The following is a 12062-nucleotide window of genomic DNA, read 5'->3' as shown; positions in this document are numbered from 1 at the left end:
TGAATAAAAATATCGCCAGCAGCAAGCCAAAGCAAAATATGGTGAAAAATAATCGCATTTAATAAAAAGGGAAAATAAATCGCAACTGTTTTGAAAAGAAATACAAAATAAAAAATAAGAGGAAATAGCAAAAAACGTGTGCACATGCGCAATTGCTGCGCCTTTGAAGTGCCACTGATGAGCAGCATGATTTGCGGTGACACATTAGTCGGACAGCGAAGGTTATGTGGACACACAATGCAAAACATACACGCATACACACATATGCACATTACAATTTAATTGTATTGAAATCGGCTGCTTCATAAATAGACCGTTACATCAGCTACGAAGCTATGCAATTTGTAAATACACAGAAATACCTAAAAATATGTACATACAGGTAGTAAATATGTAAGCGAAATAGAAAGCAGCATTAGAGTTCCTTCAGCATACAAAAATCAATGAGAGTTTTAACCGATATCCATCCTCTGTAGGAGTAAGTAAGTAGACGAACTATGTATTATCAGGCTTACGAGGTGAGGCTATTGACAAGGAAAAAGACTGGCGATGCTAAAGAAACAGTGCGTATGTATGTATGTATGTATGTATGTATGCTCCAAACGGCGGCTGTTTAGCGTAAGACCATTTCTTTTGAAGGCAGCACCTCTCACTTGTGTAAACACACCAGAACAGCCATAGCCTTGGTTTGACTAGAGTTTATCGGAAATATTATATATTAAGTGTACAAATAGAGCATAAGTTCTTTTAAGAAATTTCTAGCCAAGTATAGCTGATACCACCCACCGAATTAGCCATTGCCAAAAAAACATAAAGATTAATTAAATTTGAAAATTTTAAGTTTTTTTGTTAGGTATATATTGTTCAAACCGTCTACTCAATACCAGGTTTTCACAGTTCAGTTTAAAACAGCATAAGCAGAAGATTTATATACTTCTTTCTGCCCCTTTGCTTACATAAGGAGCCTATATGTCACCCATCTCTTTGAAAATATTGCGCGTCAATGCTTCGTCCTCAGTATTTTCGAAATTTCACAAAGCATCAACTACTTACTTCACATTTGATTCTGGGCAAAAGGTATTTTCACTGTGGCCCTTATGGTTAATTAAAAAGAAGCACTTCCCATGAAGGTTGCAAGCACCTGCAGTATATTTTTAAAAATGTGCGGCTCTTAACTTACCGTAAAAGAATATCTTACTTGTTATGCATACAATTTTAAGTTAGCTATATAATAACGCTAGCGATTTCTTGAACCCACATCTCAATTTAATTTCGATAGTGGCCACCTCTGAGTCTACTGCCGCAACATCTTAAGCGCCCAAAGGTATTATGATTTCACGAATTTGTCAAAAAGTGCAGATGGAATCCCCATTGAAGTTGACTGCATTGCAAAATAGTGCAGTCACATGCATACCTCGCGAATGTCCTGCCGCAGCGCAAGAAACTGAAAAGCGATCATGAATTAAATCAAATTTATCAAAATTATAAAAATAAAACTTTCTCTTTTCAGATGAATCCTATGAACCAGATGCAGAATATGACTATGGGTGGCGGCCCACAGCTTACACCCCAACAGCAACAACAGGCAATGAACGGCCTTGGCCCTATGGCCAAGATGCAAGGCATGGCGAATGGCGGTTATGCACGTCGTAGTGCGCCATATCCCACGCCACAGATGCATGCGGTGCAGAAACGCGGCAATTACGCTTCCATGGGCAATCCGTCATTACAGAATGTTCCTCAGCAAATGAGCATGCAACATTATGGTCCACAGATGCACCCGCAAGCTGGTGGCGGTGTACCGGTGCCTATGCAAGCGGGCGCCTATGGCCGTGGCGGCCCAATGGTTGGCTATGCCAGAGCTAATGCCATGGCTCCGGTCGGCATGGGTCCGGGCGGCGGTATGGGACCCAGCGGTATGGGTCCTGGTAGTATGGGTCCAGGTGGCATGGGTCCTGGTGGCATGTGCCCAAGTAGTATGGGTCCTGGTGGTATGGGTCCAGGAGGTATGGGACCTGGTGGTATGGGCCCTGGTGGTGTGAGTGCAATGCAACGTGGTATGCCACAGGGTCCAGGAGCTTACAGTGCCGCAATGGCGCATCAACAAAATCAATATTATCCAGGCGTAAATGGTGGTGGCGGTGGTGGTGGCATGGGTCCGGCTGGTCCGGGTTCCTTAACGAACACCGGTGCGATGTACCAGAATCAAGGGTGAGTGTATACCAATTGACATTATGGTATTTCATTTCTGTTAGCCTTCTTATCAACCTCAACCTTTGTAAACCTTCCATCTAGTCCATTGTGTAGTTGTACGTCAAATTACCAAATATCTTTTTATCCAGTTATTGCCTTGCAAATTTATAAAGTTTTATGGAATTCTGTTTTCCCTGTGTAGTTTCCAGCAAAATTACCAACACAGCCCAGTTCCTGGTAATCCAACGCCGCCATTAACACCTGCCTGCAGCGTTCCATACATCAGTCCGAATCCAGACATCAAACCAATTATGGACAACTGTAAGTCTATATAGGCTCCATGTTCTAACTACGGATAAAGCGAGTTTTTCTAACGCAAAACTTTTCCTCTTTGTCTTTTCCCCCGCGCACACATCTATATCTATTAACTTGTAGGTGATGAGATGCGACTGACATTCCCAGTACGTGATGGCATCATACTTCCACCGTTCCGCTTGCTGCACAACCTCTCCGTCAGCAATCACGTATTTCACTTAAAGCAGAATGTCTACAATACGCTCATGTGTCGGTAAGTAAGCAGCTCAATCACTTGCACCCAAAAGTACATTATGTTCTCTGTGGCCCTTCAAACCTAATCATCCAATTATTATTTGTTCGATTTCAGCTCCGATCTTGAGCTGCAGTTGAAATGCTTCCACCAAGATGACCGGCAGATGAACACAAATTGGCCGCATACAGTAACGGTATCAGCCAATGCCACACCTCTCACGATCGAACGCTCCGAGAAAACGGGTCAAGCATTGCGGCCGCTATATTTGAAAGCGGTTTGTCAACCCGGACGCAATACTCTGCAACTTACCGCTAGTTCCTGCTGTTGTGTATGTATTGGAAATAGTTTCCTTTTCAAACTAATATTTACTCCAATACTATACTCGTAATCTCTCGAGTTATACGCATACAAGCCTCATTTTCCATCTTCTTCATTTCAGTCCCACTTGTTCGTGCTGCAGCTAGTCCATCGACCCTCCGTGCGGCATGTTTTGCAGAGTCTGCACAAACGGAACTGTTTACCCGTGGACCATTGTGTTGCCAAAATCAAACGCAATTTCATGGTGTGTGCAACAACCAGCGTTCCACTAGAAACCGGTGCTGGCAACATGGAAGCAACCAAGTGCACCAAGATCTCATTGAAATGTCCGATCATGAAGTCTCGAATACGAATGCCTGCGCGAGGGCATGAATGCAAGCACATCCAGTGTTTCGATCTGGAAGCCTATCTGCTTATGAATTGCGAACGTGGCGCCTGGCGGTGTCCAGAATGCAAGTAAGTATTCATATGGGTGCTTTAGAAGCTATTTCATTTATGAGTATGTTTTTTTTTCACACATTAATTTACCGAATTTTCCCTGCTTTTCAGCAAACCTGCGCTGACTGAAAGCCTAGAAATCGATCAGTATATCTGGGTAATTTTGGATAAACTGAGTGGCACAGATGTGGATGAGGTAATCATCGATTCGAGCGGTAATTGGCGTGCGGCGCAAGGTATGCATCAAGGCTCACCGCTTAGCGCGATGTCTACACAAATGCCCAGTCCAATGTCGGGACAAATGGTGGGTCAAGTGCCAGGACAGATGCCAGGTCAAATGGTCGGCCAAACACCGAATCAAATGGGCGGACAGATGCCGGGGCAAATTGGTCCACAAATGCCAGGCCAAATTGGGGCACAAATGCCAGGACAGATGGGAGGTCAGATGCAGGGTCAGATAGGTCAGATGGGAAGTCAGATGCCAGGGCAAATGTCAAGTCAAATGGGTAATCAAATGCCAAGCCAAATGGGTGGCCAGCTGGTAGGACAAATGGCCGGTCAGATGGGAGGTCCCAGTGTGCCGAGTATTAAACAGGAAAACACCTTCGACGATCAATCAAAAGTGATGTCACCATGGGACAACTCGCAGGCGATGAGTCCCTACATGCAACATGACATGAATGCAGGCACGCCTAATGTACCTGGCGCTGGCCAAATGTAAGTTATTCTACATAACGATCGAAGAAAATGCTAAAAGCCTAATATTTAAATAATTTTACAGTCGCAGTCCATTTGATATGTATAGTGGTGGAGATGTGGGCGTTACTGACCAACATACAAGTGATACTGGCAATTCTCTTGACCAGCTTAACGCCATGGAAAAGAGCTTAACAGATCAGGTGAGTATGGTATTACAAAAATATCAAAATACTTAAACAGATCTGCTCTATGCCACTATTTGACTCATAAATACTAACCCTCTGATTTCGTTTCACCAGATGCCACACACGCCGCACACACCAATGCATCCGATGACACCCGGTGGTCCGCCAAGTGTAAGTTCGGCCCATAATGAACCCTCAACACCTAATGCGAATATTTCGAACTCCTCACCCCAAACACCTGGCACTCCCGGACAACCCGGCGGGCCAGCATCCAATCGAGGTGCTGCAAGTGAATCACATCAGCAGCAGCACCAACAACAACAGCATACGCAACAGTCAGTCCAGCAATCGCAGCAAGAGCAAATCATAAATTCGCTAATAAACTCCCAGCCCAATGGCCTGTCGAATCTCAATGAAACGGATTTGAATGCGGAATTGAATATGGACAACAATGATGGTGCTGGGGATTTGAATGTAAGTGTAGCTTTTATTCCACTTATAGTTCGTACACCAACTCAGTTTTTACAAGGTAGATATGCTTCTTAGAAATGCGTGCAAAAAAAATCGTGAAAAAAGATACATCCGACGTATGGTAAATTTGGCGATATGCTTTAAAACATCGTTTAAGATAAAAACTATAAAAAACATTTATTCCAAAAAACCGTGCAAAGGACATAATAATGAAATCCATATTACATTTACATATTTTGTTACATATTTATAAAACAAGAACAATTCATTTTTTTACAAAACAAATTTCAATGACCAGTGAAAATTCAATCCATGAGTACAACAAATATAAAAATTCAAATTGAAATTAGAAAACAAAATCAATCAACGCTACTTGATAATAAGCGTGCACGGACTGGACGAAAAATGCTATCATCAGTATACATACATACATATATAATATGTCAGAAACTATGTATATGTCCGTCCCACTTTGACACTTGTGAAGTAGACAGCTGCAATATACAGTATATAGGTGAAATAAATATTTCCAGCACTCAAAAAAAAAATTTTTTTTTTCGGAAAAAATTATTCAAAAACAAAATTGGATGATTAATTTTGCGCCACCTTATACAATACATGCTATTCAGCTAGACGCTTTTTTTTTGTCGGAAGAACTAGCAAGTACAGCACTCAGACACAATTAAGTCCATTGTACTGCACTCGGATTCCCTTTAAATTTCTTTAAATCGACCCGACCTCCGAAGAAATCTGAGTCGATTTTGTGGTACCAAGGAGCTAAGGTGGTCGCTTCCTGAAACCTGACTCGAGCGAAGGTGAGGCAGATGCACAGGAAGTGGTTCGCCGTCTCATCCTCCTCTTCACAAGCTGGGCTGAGTACACTGTCTTAGATGCCTACCTTTTCAATGTGCTTCGCCCATAGAAAATGGCCCGTCATCAGTCCAACCAGCCGTCTGCACTCCCTTCTGCTTAATGACAGGAGGGTTTGCGGCAGTCGATCGAACATGGCAGTCATCAATTTAGCCCATCTGCAGCCTCTCGCAGCCTGCCAAGCTCGCTTGTGGGTTGTCGTAACCCATTTGCTAACCGTGGCTTTGATGGCTGTAGAAGGGAGTGGCAGAACGGGCTCCGGGCCAAAGAAGTTGGCCTCAGAGCCTATTCTTGCTAAGAGATTTTTTATTTTGAGATTCGTCTAAGAACGAAAATGAGTAAGTTATTTTAAAATTGTGTAAAAAATATCACATAGGAAGAGAGTAGGGTGTACGTTGGTTGGCCATCTAGAGTTTCGTCTGAGAAATATGCTGTTGCGAGGAAGTCGAAGTGGTCATTAATGCAGTGCAGAATATTGGAATGTTCAGTTGGGTTGAAAAGGGATAAATGTCGAGTTTATAGCTTATTTCGCCTTCTTATAAGTACTCATAATTGCCCATAGATAGTATTTTAGCCTCAAATTAAATATTGTTTAAAGTTGCACCAAGGGTTCTATAGTTTTCCATAGTTTATTTATGAGCATTGCGGAAACAAAAAAAATTATAATTGCGCGTCTGAGCGGCAGCATAAGCCTATGATTTCATTCGCCTACGTCAGATGTCTACAATTCACAATAGTTTTATGATCGTCAAGTTACTCAAGTTTCGTTCATTGAATTAATATGAGATTTTGGATTATGAAAATTACCTTTTAAGAATTACGAAAGCAAATGTTACCTAATTTCACTTCAAAATTCTATATATTAATTCATTCTTCATTATTATTCTACTCTTCCAGCTTCTACCAGATGTTGATCCCATGGAAATTCTTTCATACTTGGACCCGCAACCAGATCTGAATACGCCTCCATCTAGCGGCTCAAGCAACAACAACAATAATGACGACATACTTTCAGCACTATTCGATTGAGATAATCTGTTGCAAGAGTTATTGTAAATATAAAATGGAAACCACAACAAAAACAAAGCAAACCCTCAAGCGAAAGCGTTGAATGGTTGCGAATGCTCCATTCTCGCAAGCATCAAATGCGATACTGATACATACTGCTACGCAAAATCAACAGGGTATCCAAAATAGAGGAAAAAATAAATCGGACTAATTCGTGGCATGTCTACTTTCGTTGATAATCAAAAATGTTACAAAAGCATTTGGCCATATTGTAAGCAAAAGTGTAATGAATAGCAGCTTTTTATGATTCTACAAAATAAAATAATAGAGCAAAAAAATCCAAAATTGAAGCATACGAAAAATGCTGTAATTTATGCCAAGTCAACATGTTTGAACATTTTTTCGTGAAAATCAAAGTTTAATCAAATAAAGTAGACAACAGTTGACAGAAAATGCGCTTAGTCTGCGTATGTATTTACAATACAAACTCCACAATCACACGACCATTACGCATTCTGCTCATCTCATCATAATCAGCATTAGCATCATTCAACTCAACAAACACCAGAAAATCCATTGTAAAGAACCAACAAATAGTCGAAAGCTGCAGAAGCACTTGTAAAAATATTTATATAGTGTAGCATCTACTTTTTGAGCTGTATATATCATACATACATATATACTTAGTATTATTAATGTGTTAGCCAAGTTAAGAGCAGGTCAAGATTTTACAAAGTTTCTTCGAACTTGCATATGTATGTGTGTATGTGAAAGGACTTCGGTTCGACCGTTGTAGCGGATCTGCACAATTTTGCCAAATTCCCAATGCTATTTACATACATACTCACACAAACAGAAATACAAATATAAAGAATACGTGTAACTTGCACACAGATTGTGAGAGCTTCAGTCATAATAGCTTTCATTCGAGATAAAGCTTGCACTGGCAACTGCAACAATGAGCGCTTTGGTGTGTAGTTAAAAACAAAAGCATGAAATTTAATTAAACGCTAACTCGCGCGCATCAATTAATGTTAACGATTTTCAAAAACAATGAAATGTGATTTTAAACTGTCAAGGATACACAAAAATATTTTTTTTTTGTTCGTTATATTTTTCACATGTACAAAATTCAGCGCTTTATAAACATTGGCTTGCAAACATACATAAATAGTTTGATACAGCACGAAGGTCAACGAAAACGAAGTTATTTTTTTAAACAAAAAAAAAAGATATTTTGATTGCGTTAAGTTTTTAATTTTTTATATTCATACGCGTGCAAGTATAGTTTTTGAATAAATTCAATAAATATTTTACATTTTTTTATCGTTTTACACTCCGAAAAAATGAAAAATTTGGCGAGTTAAATATTTTTTGTAAACAAAGTATACAAACACAAAAAATGAAAAAAAAAATGCTGAAGAAGAAAAGTGATGAATGCAACCATTTTTTAATGTTTCTACTGTGCAAAGTATTAAAGTAAAATTAAATAAAAAAGGAAATAGAAATAAAAATAACTATTAAAAGCTGATTAATTTACTTGTATAATAAAATAATATTAAAAAAAACATGCATATGCAAACCCCATGCAGAATGGCATATACAATACATTTACATTTACATAAATACTTGAATGTGTTTGTATGTATACATACATACATATGTATGCATTGTATTTATTAAATGTATGTAAGCTAAATTACAGTAAATTTCTAAATATCGTGAGCATGTGCGTGAGAGAGAGAAAGTGGGTGACAAAAAAACAAGAAACACAAAAAGTAAAGTTTAATTGTTGCGTAATTTTAATAAATATTTTTTAATTAATTCTAGCATTAAACGTGTATATATACATAAAGGATATAAACATTCATACTTGCAAAAATCTATATACAAATGAACACATCACTTGCATGTATGTGCATGCACACATACATAAACATACTTAGTTATGCATGCATGTGTTCGCATATGTACAATGAAGTATCCAAGAGAATGCGCATAGCATAACAAAAACACACATGCATTCACACATACATATATACAATACATGAGAACTTTATTGCTAAAATCTTAAAATCCTATACTTAAGTATAAATAATATATACATACATACTTACATAATAGGACTATGAATAAGTTCGTTTCGGTTTTACAACAGATGGCGTAACTTGATTATTATTCCATCGATCCACATTTCCAAACATTCATTGGAGAGCTACTGTCGTAAGGCACAAACGTCAGTATAAGTTTTTTATTTGAAGCGTAAACAACAATATTTTTACCACACTTGAAAATGTCGAATTTCGTGCCAAATAATGTGTTTTTGCGGGGAATTCTTCTTCATTATTTTAATATGAAGAAAAAAGCAGCCGAAAGTCATCGTATCTTGGTGGAAGTTTATGGTGAGCATGCTCTATCTGAGCGAACGTGCCAGAAGTGGTTTGCACGCTTTAAAAGTGGTGATTTTGGCTTGGAAGACGAAGAACGCGAGGGTGCGCCGCCAAAGTTCATGGATACCGAATTGGAGGAATTGCTCGATCAAGATCCGGCTCAAACGCAAGAAGAGGTTGCAAAAACTTTGGGAGTTGATCAATCAACCATTTCCAAACGTTTAAAAGCCATGGGAATGATCCGAAAGGTAGGCCATTGGGTGCCGTATGAATTGAAGCCAAGAGACGTTGAACGCCGTTTTATGGCATGCGAACAACTGCTTCAACGGCACAAAAGAAAGGGTTTTTTGCATCGAATTGTGACTGGCGATGAAAAGTGGGTCCATTACGACAATTCAAAACGTCGGGCAACGTATGGATACCCTGGCCATGCTTCAACATCGACGTCGGCGCAGAATATTCATGGCCTGAAGGTTATGCTGTGTATCTGGTGGGACCAGCTGGGTGTTGTGTATTATGAGCTACTGAAACCGAATGAAACGATTACGGGGGATGTCTACCGACGACAATTGATGCGTTTGAGCCGAGCACTGCGAGAAAAACGGCCGCAATACGCCGATAGACACGACAAAGTTATTTTGCAACATGACAATGCTCGGCCACATGTTGCACAAGTGGTCAAAACATACTTAGAAACGCTCAAATGGGATGTCCTACCCCACCCGCTGTATAGTCCAGACCTTGCGCCATCCGATTACTATCTCTTCCGATCGATGCAACATGACCTGGCTGACCAGCACTTCCGTAATTACGATGAAGTCAAAAAATGGATCGATTCGTGGATTGCGGCAAAACCGACCGAATTTTTCACAAAGGGAATCCGTGAATTGCCAGAAAGATGGGAAAAAGTAGTAGTAAGCGATGGACAATATTTTGAATATTAAATTTGTAACCATTTTACGTCAATAAAGTTTCAAATTTCGAAAAAAAACCGCACGAACTTATTCATAGTCCTATTATAAAAATTTATTTTAATTTAACTTTAAAATTTAACTAAAGTAAAGAAAATTTAAAAACAAAAATTAAATAAAAATTTTAAAAATCATAAAATCCCTACATCAACAAAAAGTATGCAAACAATATGGAATTAACATTTTAAGGTGTTAAAAAGAAAAAAACAAAATATAAATATTTATGACATAAGAAAATATTAAACAGTAAAATTATAGTGACAAAGTAAAACTAAATATGTAATAAATCTTAAATAATATGTTTAAAGTATTTAAAAACCATTTACATACATACATGCCTGTATCTGTGTGTGTATTTGATGAAAAATTAAACCGAAATATTGTAAATAATTAATAGTTTTGTGTGAAAAAATGATGGCATATATAAAAAGAGAATTCAAATTGATACAAAGTACACAAAAATAAAAAAGTATTAAAAACAACAACAAAAATGTGATTTTTCTTTTCATTTCCACTTATTTTTTGCCTAAACACTGACCATTCATGGGCATCTGTTCGCTACCGATAATGAAACTGGCACAAAGTATAGAAGACGTTGTAAGCAGTTAAGGACAAAAACAAAAAAAAAAAAAACCATTAAAAAATTGTTAAATTAATTTTCAACTCCAATTGGCAACTTGTAATGCAGAACAAAGAAAAGCACAGGGCAAACAGTGTTCATAGAATTGGGCAGCGTAATTAACAAAGCTAAAATTTTTCATGACACTCCAAATCAAGGCGAGTCTATGAAAGGTGAAGTCGCTACAGCAACAACAACATTTGCATGTATTTGGCGGTTTGCATGCAAAAGTAAACAGCATGTAACAACATGTAAACAACCACAACAATAACAAATAAACAGAGCACTTTGACATTCAAAGCAGCAAATCACAGTCAGCAGATGCAGTAGCTTCACCTTGTTTAGATTGTCCTTGTGACATTTTTAGGCTGATACAAAAATATTTACTTCGGTAGTGACTTTGACTATAAAAGCCATTAAACGATTTTCGAAAAGTAAATTTTATGCATTTACAGCTCAGTTTTGTATGTAATTGCACAATTTGGACACATACCTCTCAGTTTTATTTAAAAAAAAAACTTATTTTAGTATTTGGCAAGGTACTAATTCGGCAAAACGTTCTCACAAATCCTTTCTAACTTCGTCAGCCTTTGCTAATTAGTAAGGAAGCGTTTTTTTTCATTTTTGATACTATACAAAGTATTTTGAAAATTGTTGATAACTCATAATCCGAATTTATCAAAATATATTGGCAATAAGGCTATATTTAAAAGCGCATTTTTCACAAGTTCCACTCATTAAAAAGTGAAATATTAATATATATACCTTTATATAGTTTTTAGAATATATTAAAATATTTTACAGTTTTAACATGCAGAAATATTGAACGTACAATTTTGTTAATAAAAACTCTTAGCCTGCTTTTATTTTATTTTATTTTATATATTTTTAATTTTTTTTTTTTTCGTTGCACTAAACGCATCAGGATTTCACACTAAAATCAATGAGAGAAAGCCAAAAAATATGCTTTGCAAATAGTAGTAAAAAAAATTCAACTCACAATGAAAAACAAAAACGCTCTATGTATGGATGCATACTTAATTTATCTACTGTAGTTAAATAAATCTTAGCTTTTTCCCTGACACGGAGCAAGATGACGTTTAATCGGAGAATCAAATAATAAAAACATATAATTAAAAAAAATATACATATACATATAGAATATAAAATAAAAATTAAGTAACAAAAATGCACTCAAAAGATTTAACTAAAAATTTAGTAGTGGTTTCAATGTACTTGTAAAATAAAGTAAAAAAATTAATAGCAATTGCAGAAAAAAATATGAAAAATAAATCAAATAATTTTAGCTACAATTATTATTTGGTTTAAATATGGCTACATCAAACTTAG

The 12062-nt window shown here is 37.4% G+C and overlaps 1 protein-coding gene across 2 annotated transcripts in view; it reads left to right on the top strand.

The window, feature by feature from the left end:
- The window catches only part of LOC128862596 (zinc finger MIZ domain-containing protein 2), a 95615-nt gene extending 84847 nt beyond the window's left edge, over positions 1–10768 (top strand). For both annotated transcript variants that reach the window (XM_054101319.1, XM_054101320.1), the window contains 9 exons: positions 1511–2211; positions 2396–2514; positions 2629–2761; positions 2858–3071; positions 3183–3517; positions 3611–4216; positions 4281–4398; positions 4498–4857; positions 6622–10768. In XM_054101319.1, the coding sequence (XP_053957294.1) occupies positions 1511–2211; positions 2396–2514; positions 2629–2761; positions 2858–3071; positions 3183–3517; positions 3611–4216; positions 4281–4398; positions 4498–4857; positions 6622–6753 (2718 nt within the window). In that variant the 3' untranslated portion in view covers positions 6754–10768. The remainder of the gene's footprint in view (positions 1–1510; positions 2212–2395; positions 2515–2628; positions 2762–2857; positions 3072–3182; positions 3518–3610; positions 4217–4280; positions 4399–4497; positions 4858–6621) is intronic.
- Positions 10769–12062: the final 1294 nt, after the last annotated feature.

The sequence above is a fragment of the Anastrepha ludens genome, chromosome 4 (genome assembly GCF_028408465.1).
Source record: "Anastrepha ludens isolate Willacy chromosome 4, idAnaLude1.1, whole genome shotgun sequence".
Classification (NCBI taxonomy): domain Eukaryota; kingdom Metazoa; phylum Arthropoda; class Insecta; order Diptera; family Tephritidae; genus Anastrepha; species Anastrepha ludens.
This window is presented reverse-complemented; position numbering and strand designations above follow the sequence as displayed.